Below are 15,686 nucleotides of genomic sequence, written 5' to 3'. Positions count from 1 at the left end.
GCTCCAGCTGTGAAATCTTATTAACCCTCAGTGATGCACAGGTAAAGGTTATAAGTACTCAGTGAAGGTGTTCAGTGATGCACACAATCTTGTAATTGCTAAAGAGACTTCCGGGAGTTTCAAGCCTATCATGTGCAGCGTTAATATTTTAATAAAATTATGAAATGAATGTTTAGATAACAGTATCACCTAGGAGTTACACATGAACAGACGAATTTAGTCTTCCTGAGGTCCTTGAGCAGGGATGTACTTCTTAAGCTCTGGACACACAAAGATATTGCTAGGATGATTTCCTCCGCAATTAACCCACTTTAAAATCTGAGATAAACATGCTTGGTCCTTGTTAGTGTATTTACCTGCACATTTATTATCCTTGGCAATTAAAGGACTGTTTAAGTTTTTCATCGGTAGAGTCACTTGGAACACGCAACATTCAATCTTGACGCCAAGCGTGATTGCGAGATCAAGTTTTTCTTTAGTTTTAAAGTTCAGTTGTACGATTTTAAAACTTCCATACCTCTTTGCGCTTACCACGCTAATAACAAGCCCTGGAATCTGGAAAACATCATAATCGGCATCCGACTTGATAATACCGGCAAGAGTATTCAATTTTGAAAACTCTGACACGGATTCTTATGGTGGAGTGAATGACTGTCACTGCTGCAATGGCTGACTCTTCATTGACTATATGAACGACTAGTGCATTTTTTCGATTAACTATGTGCTTGACTTTATCTGCACAATCAATATTCTGTACAAATTCGCTTGGAATCTTTGTCTTATGCGCGTTAATACCTCCAAGAATGTTTGCTAATACAACAGGGAGGATGGGGGCTGAATTGGTGACGCTGGCATTGAGGCTAAAGCCTGCAAGCTTGTTTCTTGTTTTTTCACTTAGAAATAACCATAATCATAGGCGTATCATTCGGAAATGATGGCACATTCGAGGGGTCTACGATAACAAAAAGCCGCTGAAGCTTATTGCGTTGCACTGAGCCACTGATTATTTCACATAAATCAGACATGAAATATGATGCTGGGGGGAGCCACTTTTCCTTTTAAAAATTTCAGTTCCAGAGTATTTTTGCACGTTTTGATCGCATGCTTAAAGTCATCTTTTTCAAAAAAAAAACGTTGCAATATCTTGAACGATCGAATCATTGTCTTTCACTATGTGCCGCTGCAAACAATTCAACATGGGACCCACAAAAATAGAGCCCGCCATTGCGTGCAGCTCCTGACAGGTAAAGTACAAACAAACCAGGAAAAGTAAACGTCGGGGTCCACTCACCTTTTCCCAACAATTAATTTAAAAAACTTTTTCTACAAGATAAGTTTTTCAAAGAAAAGTAAAGAACTAAACAAAAAAAAGAGCAAAAATAAAATCAAATAATCTACCAAGCGTGAAACTACCACAAATCAGCATCGATACATAAATGAAACCCAAAACGAACAGAAATTACAATAAATAACCGAGTCAAACTCAAAACGAGCAGAAATTAACATAAGTTGAGTGCAAAACCCCTATGTCTTCCCTAGGCAAGAACAAAATTTGCACTTTACTGAAAAAATATAAATGGTTTTACTTTTATAACTTTAATAAATCAAATAATATTAACATTTTGATTACTAAATATCAATATATGTATAATAAACTGACAATGCAAATTCATTTTTTTTTTCAGTAAAGTGCAAATTTTTTTCTGGCCTTGAGAAGGCATAGGGGTTTTGCGCCCAACTCATTTTAATTACTGCTCGGTTCGAGTTTTACTCGGTTATTGAGTTTGACTACAGATGATACCAAAAAGATGAATACCAACCTTATATGTGTGAGGTACAATACCCAACAAAATAGCAAAACAAAATGCTTAGACAAAATGAGACTAGATAAAATAGATGGTGCTATACGACGGCTATCATTGAGGCACACCTTTTTGACTCGTGAAGTGTTTAGGGAATAATTTTTCAGGAAGGATTCAGTCAACGATCCTAAATGATTAACCATTCGAGAACAATATGAATAATAAATTAAATTCTAATGTAGAATTTGAGGAAATATTGCTTTATAGGAGAAATCCTGCTGCTCCTACTACTATCTCATCTGAGCATTAATTAAGTTGGGCTGAGGCTTTGATAAGCAATCATTCTCCATCATACCCTATTCAAAAGTTATACTTAAGGTATCTGCCAGAAGATCCCTGTATGGTTTACCTTATGGCACCAGTGTCGTTCTAGTTCGAGGTGGTTTTTAGTAGTCTCTGTTTTACCATTTTATGGTCTATTTAGGAGAACTATTTTCGGGTATATGGTCTCTTTCAAATTGGAAGAAAAGCCTTAGTCACCTAAGCTCCTTGTCATATGTGAATGCTCCGTGGATTAATACTTTCTCACAATCAGACAAAGTTATTACTCTTGTAACACCATTCGGGTCGACGCAAAAGAGGATAGTAAAAAGCGTTTGTTTTTCAGATGTTTAAGTCCAGGACTGAACTATTAAGAACGCTTGGCTTCAACGATTTTGCAGACAAATTTGAAAAGCTGATTCCATGTGCAGGAGATCTATTTGGATTTAACAAAGCCGGCACTCATGGACCAATGGAAACAATCGCGCATGGAGATTTTTGGAATAATAATATGTTATTCTTATATGATGAAAATGACAAGGCAAGCCTCTTTCTGTATCTAAACAAATAGGCTAACCACACTTTATTAAAAAATATGCCAAAATGTACCCAATGTTTGGCCCTTGGAAAAATGTTAGTAAAGGGTAATCCATATCCACCAGATTAACTATTACATACGAGAACAATTTTCCAATCATTTTAATGAGATATTAATTTAGACATGAAAATTATATTTAAAAGGTTCATTTCAAAGAAAAAATATCCTCCTTAATAATTTCATGTCGATAAAGAGTGGTGGCCCCCTTGGAAAATTGCTAGTAAAGGGTAAACCATATCTACCAGATTGACTATTACATACGAGAACAATATTCAAATCATTTTAATAATAGATGAATTTTAGAGTATTGTTTAAGAATGATTAAAGATGGTGACTGAGAAATTGATCGATACAGAAATAGAAATTGAGTTTTCTATACTTTTCTTATGTTCAAACAGTTCGGTGGGAAAAAAATGTGAGGACAGAGTAAAACAGCTACAACAAATAGACTATTACATGAGACACCAATATTAAAATCTTTGTAATAAGGGACTAATTTTAGAGACGAAAATTATATTGAAAAGGTGCATTTCAATGAAAAACACCAACTTTATTTAAAAAAAATCAATGTTATTAATAAAGTCAGATGTTTATAAAACTGTGATGTTCATATTTCTGAAAATTAAAATCCAACTTTATTAAAAAATCAGTTGTTATTAATAAAATCAGATGTATTTTAAACCGTGATGTGCATATTTCTGAAAAGTAAAACCACACTTTATTAAAAAATATGCAAAATGTACCCAGTGAGGCCTTGGATCAAACCCACCCAATTATTAAAAAAATCAAATATTATTAATAAAATCAGATGTATTTTAAACTGTGATGTTCATATTCCTGGAAATTAAAATTCAGCTTTATTAAAAAAAAACATGCAAAAATGTACCCAATGAGACCTTGGATCAAACCCACCCAATTATTATAAAAATCAAATATTATTAATAAAATCAGATGTATTTTAAACATCGATGTTCTTATTTCTGAAAATTAATACCCAACTTTATTAGAAAATCAAATATTATTGATAATTCAGACATACACCTAAGAGAGGTTAAGAAATCTATTTCAGAAAAGTCCAAATAGCAAACTAGACAAACCCAAATCATGAGTTTCATGCCACACACATCTACGAAAGGTTAAGGAACCTAGCTAAGAAAAGTCTAAAATAGTAAACCAAACACCCCAAATCATAGATTTTAGACAACACACTCCTATGACAGGCTAAAAAAACCTAGGTCAGAAAAGTGTGAAATAGTAAACCATGCACCCCAAATCATAGGTTTCTGACTACACACATCTACATACGTTAAGAAATCTAGCTTAAAAGTGAATTTTTTATGCTTTAAGTATGTTTTATGTCATTCTAAGACATGTAAAAAAAATGTTGAAATAAAATTATCATGATAAAAAATAAAAAAAATTCAGAAAATAAACTTCAAAAAGTATAAAAAAAAGTGGGGGATGGGCCCAAAAAGTTGGAGGGGGGCCCTTGGAGGTTGGGAGAGACCTTGGTGGTTGAGGTCCTTGGTGGCTAGGGTCATTGGTGACTGCTGTCCTTGATGTTCAAATCTATAATCGCCTCACTAATCCTATATTGTGTACTTTTTCATTCTAAGACATGTAAAAAAAAGTTTAAATAAAATTATCATGTTAAAAAATAAACTTCAAAAAAGTATAAAAAATGGGGGGATGGACTCAAAAAAATGGGGGAAGGGGGCTCCTTGGAGGTTGGGGAGAGAGAACCTTGGAGGGTGAGGTTCTTGGTGCCTAGGGTCGTTGGTGGTTGCTGTCCTTGATTTTCAAATCCATAATCATCTCACTAATCCCATATTGTGTGCTTGTTCATTCTAAGATATGTAAAAAAAGTTGAAATAAAATTATCATGTTACAAAAATAAACTTCAGAAAATATAAAAAAATGGGGGATGGGCCCAAAAAGTTGGAAGGGGGCTCCTTGGAGGTTGAGGAGAGGGGGCCTTGGAGGTTGAGGTCCTTGGTGGCTAGGGTCATTGGTGGTTGCGGTCCTTGATGTTCAAATCCATAATCGTCTCACTAATCCCATATTGTATACTTGTTCATTCTAAGACATGTAAAAAAAAGTTGAAATAAAATTATAATGTTAAAAAACAAACTTTAAAAAATTATAAAGAAATGGGGGGGGGATGGGCCCCAAAAAGTTGGAGGGGGGCTCCTTTGATGTTGGGGAGAGCGGACCTTGGAGGTTGAGGTCCTTGTTCAAATCCATAATCGTCTCACTAGTTGATTTCTAAGGATTTCTAAGGATTGTTCTGAATTTCTATATTGAAATTCATTTCTTGGCATCTACATCTTTATTGGTATCAGATTTTTATATTTACAACACTGCTTAAATGGTACTTGTGTAATATACAGAACACAGTCTGGAAGTAAAGCTATGTCAATTCACAAGGTCATCTTGACACCAATGACTCTATTACTTTCAACTTTTTAGCATACTCCTTTGCCAAAAACAATATTTTATATCGCCCACATCTCATATTGTGTACATGTCTATTATAGCGCAAATTTCCTTTCGCCTTATATGTAACACCTAAAGTCCACTTATACAATATTCGAGGGTTAAATCATAACAAAAACAGATATTGTGTAGCATGATTTCAATAACATCCTATTTCCCAAGATAAATTCATTGGAGGTCAAGTGATGTAACAGTTACGTAAGTTCATTGCTGAAATTTCAGGGATATTAGTTGCGACACACTCCCGTTAGTATTTCTAACCGTTGATTGACCTAGAAAGAGGTGTGTAATCTTGTTCGCCCTCTTGTACGTACAGTTGTACCTACAGTGCTGGCACCCCTTCCCCTACTCATGGGAAGGGACATTGCTAAGAAGGGGCGCCAGATTTCCCAGCATTATTTAAAAAAATATATCAGAAATTAAATATAAAAAAACAAGCTTTTCAACTGAAAGTAAGGAGCAACATCAAAACTTAAAACGAACAGAAAATAATACGTATATGATTGGGTTCGCCCCCTAGTCAAATTCAATTCAAATTCAAACTTTTTATTTCCTCCGAATACGAAGAGTAAAAATAAAAAAAAATAACCGCTAATCAACAGCCATAAAATTCTTTTAAACTATATAACAACAAGTACGCAAAGGCCTTCAATCAAACTTACCATACAAATTAACACTTCATTCAATAAATAATAAATTAACACTTAAAATTAACACTTCACAGATTAACACTTCATTCAATAATTAATAAAAAAAAAAATAAAAATAAAACTAATTAAGCTTCGTGCGCAGCTTTATATAAATTATGAGAAAAAAGAGGTAATTTCGATAAAAATTTCTTTTGCTTTTTCTACAAAACATGAACAGGGTTTTTTATTTTATATGTATTCGTTAAAAAAGTATTTGTTTCAGATTTAGAAAAGCGGCGAAGGAACTTAGCAAAATTGAAAAATGTGGTTTTTACATGCGCAATATTACTAATTCTAAAAAACAGGAGAAGCGATGAAAAAACTAAAATCTGAGGCAAAGCGACTATATTATATACCCGAGGCAGTAATTTTCGAGAAAGAAGGTCGTGAAGACAAATTACTGCCCCGAAACTAGACGCTATTCTGCTTTTAACTGCTTTAGAAATAGAAGCACGGCATAGAGCTAAAGTTGGTCCATAAGGCACACCAAGATATAAAAAATATTCCAAAGGTTTTAAAATACTATCATAAATACGAACAGAAATTTCTGAATTAACGAGATAACTAGCCTTAGGACCAAGAATTAAAAACAGACATTTTTCAGGGCGAAAACGAAGTCCATGCTCACTAAAAACCTTTGCTAAAAAATCTACATTTTGTTGAAGTGACTGAAGCGATCGACTCAAAAGGAGTAAATCATCTGCGTAAGCAATCCACGACAGAACATAACCCTTACCATAAATAAAAGTCAACTGAATTTGATCAAATAGCCCCGAAACAGTAATATTGAAAATCGAAGGAGAAATAATGCTTCCTTAAGAGCTATTTATTCTAATTAACGGCCTTTGTGATTAAGGGCTTATTTTTAAAGAATTGGAACAAAATTCGAACTTCAGCATAAAGAGCGAGGTATTGACTAGGGGGCGAACCCCCTAATATACGTATTAAAAATAAATACATATAGTAGTTCGTTACGTAAGTTAATTCGTAAGTTATGTATATTTATTACTAATAAAAACGTCCGTAAATAAAAATTAAACAACATTCGAGAAAGCCATTTAACCAAATAAAAGTAAAATTAATATGCAAATTTGGTGTTGATTATTCATGTACGGTGAGCCAAAATCAAAACTTGCATTTATTCAAAAACATTCAAATATTAAATAAAAAAACAAGTTTTTTTAACTGAAAGTAAGGAGCGACGTTAAAACTTAAAACGAACGGAAATTATTCCGTTTACGAAAGGGGCTGTCCCCTCCTCAACGCCTCACTCTTTACGCTGAAGGTTTTTATTGTTTAAAAAAATAGAGTTGTGGGAAAGTCAAACTTTAGCGTAAAAAGCAAGGTGTTGAGGAGGGGACAGCCCCTTTCATATGCGGAATAATTTCTGTTCGTTTTAAGTTTTAACGTCGTCCCTTACTTTCAGTTTTTTTATTTAATCAGTATCAAAGAATAGTTTTGGAACAGGGACTGTTAATGGAATATAGTAAATTTCAAGAAATGACAGGTAAGTAATATAGATTTTAACCTCAAAATCTGTTCCAAGTTTTTAAAACGTCTCTTTTACAGTGAAACTGATGAGCTACCCATTTTAAACAAATTTAAGGAATATTCAAATTAATGTCCCAGCATTATAGACCTTTGACTAATTTTTACAAAACTTGTAAAAATCAATCGGAATGGATAGAAAAGAATGTAGATAAATATTTTATGTAAAGAGAAATGAATGCACTATTAATGATGTCAAAATGTGTTTCCTATATTTCAGGGAAGTTATTTGTATTTTTACTTCTAAAAGCTGTTCAGAAGATTTCAAGATTGCATCCTTATACTGTGAATATAAGTCAATTCATCCCTTCTAGATTTATCTAAATTTATAAAGAGGGCACAACTTAAAAAAAGATCATTGTTTTTCAAGTTCTCCAGGAACTCCGGATCAGTATCAGAGGGGTCCTCCGCCTCCCCTCCACTCCCAACTCTGCCTGAGAAGAGTAAGCTTTAAATACTCAGGCCACTAAAGTCAAAATATATGTATAGTACGTCTATCGTACCTGGATTTAGTAGCATCATCACATCGTACTTACCTTAAGAGATGAATATCCATAAGCAGTAAGTTTTGGTGCTGAGTTTTCAATTTATGAATCCGAGAACCACATCCACTTATAAGTTCATACTTTTTTCTTTTCTTTTTTTTCATTTTCACTCATACTTCGAACTTATCCTTATTGAATTTACAGTTCAATTTAGCTAAGCAATTCGACTTTTACGAGGCATCTTTAAATAGCTAAAGTAAGCACTGCAACTAGCGAATATGAGTCACGCCTAGTTGCCTAAGCAAGAATCATCTTTGCGACGCAACTCAGATAATTTCTTAGTCAAAGATCACAACTCAGTTTCGGTTAGCAGAAACCATTGTTGTGACATAAATTAGGCAAGCTGTGTCTATTTCTCTATTCGAATACGTTACGTCCACTTACAAAAACAATCAGCTATTATAGAAGACGGAGCCCCCCCCCCTCCCTTTTGCTCTTCCAAGAGACTGCTTGGTGTAAGAAGTACTTTTCTGAATTTTTCGGACAAACAGTCCATTTTCAACTGGAGGTTCCTTTGCCATTTAGTACAAAAATATGCACAAGAGTTCGTAGAAGGCCCCATTGTAAGCCACATATTTTCTAATTATAACGATTGTGGTAACTTCTTGTTATTCCCCTTCCTTTTTCTGTAATTTCTAAGAAAGATATGGCATTTCTTTTTGTGATTTTAAGATCTGATGTAGACTAGATTTCAAACATTCCTAATATAACAAAAAAAAAATTAAGGAAGAAAGCAGTGAAGAAGTGTTTTCAGGACAGTAATAGTCACTGAAAAGTAGCTTTCTTAAGATATTTTGCTTCCTAATATTTCTGTTTTATCTTAAATTAACTTCCAGATATTAATTCTCATCTTTAATCCGATCTAAGGTATAAATAACCGTTAACTTTGAGCTATTACCTGAATCCACGATTGCTAGTTCAGGTTGCAGTAATAAATAAAAAATCAATTCTTGTCCTAATGATTTTCAGGAACCAGAAGAAGTTGTAGCTATTTTAAGTTAATTTAGTTTAAAAACAAAATTAATTTTAATCTTAATAGATAAGGGCACAAAACAGTGTTAGCTTTCAATTTTATTTCTTGTTATAAGCAAGGAATTATGTCGTGAAAAAGAAAGTTTTGACGAGAGACCATATGATACTAGATTCTAAACAATAATAGTTTGTTAGGATTTCCTCGTGCCTTTATTCCTACTAAAACTGTTAGAGCTTAAAATGTACAAAGGGCGAAACAGACAAAAAAGCCAAAACAAAAAAAATACAATCAAAAGGACAAAAAAAAGTTTTGTAGGGTTGTTCCTTCAGGGTTCCTAATTTTTTTAAAAAGAATTTCAAGCATACAGTCTTTAACCTAACACATTAATTGTTCCTGTTCCTGTAATAATACCATTTACTTTTTACGATGATTACCTCGACCACCTACAGTGACCACCTCCCAAAAATCCGACCTCCTACAGTGACCACCTCGACCACCTACCTAAAAATCATCGTAGAATAAGATTAATAATAACAAAGCGGAAATTTTGAACAAAGGGAAAGCTTTAAAAATAAACTAACTGAACAAAATCGAATGTTGCTGGAAACGCCTGAGAATTGAGACAAATGAAAGATCTCCAGCTGAACTGGCCAGCCATGACAAAAAATCAACAGAGAAAGATCTCAATGGAAAGAAAAAATAAATAAAAAAAAACGAGACTGCGGCCAGTGGAGAGAAAAGACGAAAAATGTAAAATAACACGGACATTTTGCCTGTATCAAAACAAGGCTTATTCAGCATGAGAGAAACCCATGAAGAAAGAGAAAAAAACCAAAATAAAGCTAAAAACAAATAAAACCACCACCACCATATAATTGGCGCAAACTAATCCACGTAGGGAAAAGAAGCCATTAGAGTTACTTCTGTGAGAACACCAGAACAAGTGACAAGCAGCTCAATTGAGACAAGCAGCTAGACAAAGCAAGCAGCTAAACCACCACCATTCTGAAAAAAAAAGATTTTCTTGAAAGTTTCAAGTCGATAACCTAGCTGTGAGACTAAACAGAGTAAACTTGCCAGACTATGTATAAAATTAGTCACCCTTTAATGAAACCTGCTGATTTGAATCTCTATTACGAGATATAGTCGCTTGTCACTATGCTTCGGGTATAAAAGAAAAAAAATCATATACTCTCTTATGATCATCCAAAAACCAAGTGACAGATTGTAAAAGTTCTCTGGATAAACTGCTACCCATTATAGAGGGTCAAGTCATTTCTTTCCTGATTAGCGACTGGCTGTGCTGTGTGTTATGGGCACTTCGCGGTTATATAAAATAATACTATCGTCAATTTAATGTGGAGTAACACTAACGCTTGCGCAGTTAGTTTTTTTCCTCCTGATCAGCAGTCTGTAACCCATAAACGGACGAAATGGAAGTTCAATTTCTTTTCCTGTGTGGCGGTCGTGAAACAGAGTATAAAAGTTCCTCTGAAGTTTAAAATTGATTAGATAGTTTGCCAAAAAAAAAAATAAGGACCGTTCTTTCCTTGTCTACTAATTAATATCAGAATAGAACAAAGAAAAACTATCCTGGCTCCGAAGGTGTAAAAACGTCTTATAAATCATATAATGTTGAACTCTTATAGAACATTGAATCTCTTCATGGTTCTCCCAATAGTTCGGAGAGAGGCTTTTTGAAATCCTGTTACTAGTACATCTACCAGCAGAGGTTGTAGGTTCTAACAAACCTAATGAGAAGTAAGAGCTAGTGTCCTAAGTGTGTCGATTTGGGTGTGCTGAAACAATCCGACGTTCGTGGTGGTAAGGGGAAGGGTACTGAAATTGTTGTCATCAGCGATTGAAGCGGTTGATGTGTCTACAACCAAACCAGTTGGACAGTAATGTTAAACTTCTTAATTATGGTTCTTGCAGTCTATATTTAAGTCGGATCTCAATCGGATCTCAATCAAACTTGGTGGGAACTTGTTGGAAAATTATTGGAACTCAACCTAACTTGATAAGGGATAATTTATAATATCTTACTTCGCCTTTCAGGATTATATTTACCATGTAGGCTAAAAGGGGTTCTTGGATCTCAACTGAACTTGGTCAGAAGGGATTTGGTCTTTTTGTAACTTTTTGAAGCCTGGGATCATTTTGGTCTTTGTGGGAGAAGATAAAAGGACCCAAAAAATTTACAAAAGCACATCATAGGCAGCGCATTAGTGCTGCCTAAGTAAACAGCGATGTTGGCACAATGTATTATTTATCTCTTTGTTGTTTTCTTTTAGACCAGGGTACTTCGTATCGAAGGAACTGTTGTAGAAACTTCAAAAAAGGATCATTTGATTGGAAATTGGAAAGGGGTGTGCCCTTTTTAATAGTGGAAAGTGATTGGAAGGCAACTCACACACCCTCCACGCCCATCATTTCCCCAAACACATCCAATGAAAATTTTGAGATAGCCATTTAGCCATTAGATATCCAACGTAGTGGAAAGATCCGGCAATTATGTCTTTGAGGAGGACACTCCCCCACAGCCCTCGGGGCTGTGGGGGAGTGACGACAATAAAAATTATTATCGTAGAAATTGAAAAAAGGGTTCATTCGATTGGAAATTAAAAGGGCTAGTGGCCTTTTTAATAGTCGAAAGTGATTGGGAGGGTACCTAACACCCTCTCACGCCCACCATTTCCCCAAACACGTCCAATCAAAATTTTGAGATAGCCTTTTTTCAATATAGTTGAAAGTTCTGGAAATTAGGTCTTTGAGGATGACAACCCCCCCCCCCATAGCCCTCAGGGCAAGGATTGTAAGTTATGCCCTGGGGACATATAAGATTTTTATAGAAAGGGTTCTCGTAGAAACTTCAAAAAGGGCTTATTCCATTGGAAATTGAAAGGGTTAGTGCACTTTTCAATGGTCGAAAGTAATTGGAGGGCAACTAACCCCCTCTCACGTCCGCCATTTTCGAAAACACATCCAATTAGAATTTTGAGATAGCCATTTTGTTCAACGTAGTTGAAAGTTCTGGAAATTAGGTCTTTGAGGATGACAACCACCTCAGGGCCTTCAGGGCCAGGGGTGTCACTAAGGGGGGATGGGACTTTTGTCGGGCGAAGCCCGACGAAACTTACTGCTTCATGTGCGTGTAGTTGACAGAAACCTATTGACCCCCTAAAAAACCACTAGTAGAGCAGAGCCCTATAAAACTTGTTATTTCGTTGGTCTAATGTAATGTCATAAAATACTTTCGTCGGGCGAAGAATAACAATACTTACTGCGTCATCTGCGCGAAGTCGACAGAAACCAATTGTCCCTCTAGAAAACGACTTGCTGAGCCAAGCACTACAAACCTTGATATATAGTTGGTCCAATCTAATATCATTAAAGACTTATGTCGGGCGAAGGACTACGAAATTGCCTGCTCCATCTGCGTTAAAGTTTACAGAAACCAATTTTCTATCTAGAAAATGACTTGCCGGATAGAGTTTTGCAAAACTTGATATTTTTCAAAGAGTCAGTTAGCAGTGACGACTCTACTGGCTTTACTGAGGATAAACTTACGGGGAATTATTGTTGTTTCTTTCCAAAATATAAGAAACAGCTGACATATTTTGCTAATATATGAGCCCATAGAATTGCAAGATTATACTAAGCTTATTTAGAACTAGACCTCTTTTGCTTATTCCCAAAAGCTCTATAACAAATAATATTGTTGAGGGTTTGAAGAATTAAAACTAAGAAGGGAAGAAACAATTTCTAATGCTATATCCTAAAATTTTGTTGCTCTTTGACATTTTGTTTATTTTAAGACTCTATCTCACAAAAAAAACAAGTCAGGGAGCCCAGTAACCTGGGTTGTACTGCTACTCCCAAAAAAAACTCTACAACACAAACATACACTAAAACAAGTTGACACCAAACTGGGCTGTCAAGGATGAAAAAAATTTACAGATAATTAAGTTTCTCAGTGATCTAGGAATTGCAATTTGAATTAGGACCTAAAAAGATGCTTGGAGCACTATTTTATTTGTTTAGATCATCAGTACATGAAAATGTTTGCAGAACAAAGGAACAGATCCAGAAGTATAATAAAGCTTGTGTGTGAAGTTCGTTTCCAAGAAAGAAAGAGGAAAGGTATTACGAATTTTAATCTGATTATCGAGCTATTTTCGTTCTACTGCATCATAATCAGGAACTTAAAAACTGTACCAAAGCGAAGATTAGGCCAAAGTTTATTCTAAATACTACTATATTGGATATTCCAAAAGATTTAAGGCCAGGAAAGTCAAGGAGGATTATAGAATGATGTCTTATAATCAAGCTTCATCTCGAACAGCAAGATTTCTTAGTGCAATTTAAGTTAACAGAAAGCTTAGAGTTTGTCTTCAGTGGTGCCTCTTGTTTTAACGCTTCGCAGTCGTAGCCACCTCTCGTTTTGCATTCTGACACTGCTAAAGGTGTTTATCACGAAATTTCAGCAGATGCCATAGGCGTAAGTACACGATTTGATAGGATAGACTCCCAAAGTCCGGGCAGAATTTTACTTTCAAGGGGAAATTTGATCAACTAGTTTCAGTTTGTTAAAGGGTAGTAAACTTTCAAAAATTTGATTGAAACACTCGATATTTTTTTTATTGATAAACAAGGAAATGAGAATAAGATTAGGGATAATCAAAAATGTCTCCTTAATTTTTAATTATATACGATAAAAAGATGAATTATCCTGAAGGGCGGTGGACATTTCCTTTTAAAATGCAAACTGTTTGTGCTTTTACCTAATTTAATTTTGTTTTTGTGATTTAGAGGAGAAGCTCCGGTAAGTGGTATTTCCTACAGAATTGGAGCATTGGAGACGCGTGAGTTTTATAGATATTGGATTATACTTAAATTTGTATACACAAAACATTGGTACTACTATTCAGCAGATCTCTCCACGTTTGTGCTTGCTCTCTACTTTCGGAGTTCTTGCTCTCTTTACTTTTAAGGTATGCTTAAAAACGGAACTGAATTGAACTAAAGCATACCAAGTTGCTAGCAAGAAGCAGTGAAAGACAACATTGGAAGAACAGTAACATTGGAAGAAACAAAGATTCTTTATTTACAACAGAAACTAGGAGCTGGCACAAAATGCGAAGCAAGGGTGCCAAGGATGAAATGCTCGTCACTCACTTTCAATCAAATGGTCACAAAGCTTTTGTAGGTGGTCTTATTTGTTTTGTAGAGACAGATAAATCATTGTCAAGCTTAGTAAGGAGAATCTAATGAAAGATATAGAGTCAGATAAAGAAAGGAAAAGAGGGCGTCACATTATATACCATGTTGCTAGATGTTACCACCCCTCAAGGTAAACAAGGGTTAGCATTTCGTGAGCATTTAGCCTTTCGTCTCTTGCTAACGTTACTTGCTAACGTCATTTTTGTCATTTCCTCACTTGCTAACGTCTCTTGCTAACACAAGAGACGTTAGTATTTCGAACAGAGCTAGTGCAAAAATCGTAGCAGAAGTTAATGAAGCTGACTTCTTTGGCATCTACGAAGACAAAAGACCCGCTGCCAGCCATGAATAGTGTTGAGCTGTAGGTGTACGGTGCATTGATAGAGAGGAAGCCGCTAAAGAGTGTGTACTCGTCATTGTAGATTCTGAGTCAAAGAAAGGAGCCTTTATAGCAGAAGATATTCTACGAGTTTTGTGCGACAGGCTCATATCAATGTAAGATTGCCCTTACTTATCAGGGCTAAAATTTGGTAGCGTGTTATATCTGAGGCGCTGGTAAGATCGGAACTCAGAATCCAGTGACAACTGATATTTATTATAAAATAGAATAAAAAAGGGAGAACGTTATAATTCTATAAGCCCTTTCAAGTAGCTCTCTTCAGGGCTAGCTAATCTTGGTATGTGGATGTTTGTTATTTTGGTCCACAGATGATCCACCGAAAAAGGGGGATTATTTAAGTTAAGGGCTATCGAATACTTCTAATTGAAAGAGTTAAACTTGAATAGCTATTCAAGGCTTGAGTTCTGGGGTATTAAAATCGTTTAGTTCAAATTATTGCTTCTCGAGTGAGCCAAACTAGGAATAACCGTACTTGATTAGTAGCAGTTTATTACATTATCCCAAACCAAGATATCCTGTTTTTATATTTTGTAAAAGGGAAAAGGGATTTGTGTTCCTTTGACAAGCTTTAACTTCAGCAGGGAAAACTCTTAATTGAACATATCTAGACATAAAGGACTTGAAATTCTTAGTTTGAGAATATTATTCCCTTTTTCCCTAACCTATCTGTATAAACATTGAGGCCACCTTTATATAAACAGTCGGTACGGGGTTAACGAAATGAAAGAAGGGCTAAAAAGGGAATAGGGTTGTCATCCGTATACACTTCAGAAGAATCCACAAGGCGGTAAGTAATGTTATTGTCCGATAATTCCAATTTTCTGGGTGTAAGATCTTTATAAACGCCTGGCTAAGTTCCAAGGAACACTAGGCTGGAAAAGGGAAGCACAAAAGGCTTTCATAACGTTGACTTCTTGGTTAAAGTTTCCCTCTTCTTTAGAACTTCGGTTATTCGAAGCTTCTTCTACAAGTTTAAATTTCTGGGAAGAAATTAATCTTAGCTTATTTTAACCTTTAAAATACTGTCTTTTGTCTAAATGGCTCAAGCCTTGGCTAAGTGAAATATACTCTAACCGAATTATAAACCAAAT

At 35.1% G+C, this 15,686-nt stretch overlaps 1 protein-coding gene across 2 annotated transcripts in view; it reads left to right on the top strand.

The window, feature by feature from the left end:
* Positions 1 to 15,686, top strand: part of LOC148946780 (uncharacterized) — a 308,282-nt gene that overhangs the window by 233,765 nt on the left and 58,831 nt on the right. For both annotated transcript variants that reach the window (XM_089096599.1, XM_089096600.1), the window contains exon 21: positions 2,470 to 2,664. In XM_089096599.1, coding sequence (XP_088952725.1) covers positions 2,470 to 2,664 — 195 coding nt within the window. The remainder of the gene's footprint in view (positions 1 to 2,469; positions 2,665 to 15,686) is intronic.

This window comes from Artemia sp. Qi Xiang Cuo, chromosome 11 (assembly GCF_049724085.1).
Source record: "Artemia sp. Qi Xiang Cuo chromosome 11, ASM4972408v1, whole genome shotgun sequence".
Classification (NCBI taxonomy): domain Eukaryota; kingdom Metazoa; phylum Arthropoda; class Branchiopoda; order Anostraca; family Artemiidae; genus Artemia; species Artemia sp. Qi Xiang Cuo.
Note: the sequence above shows the minus strand (reverse complement) of the source record. Positions and strands in the feature narration are given on the sequence as shown.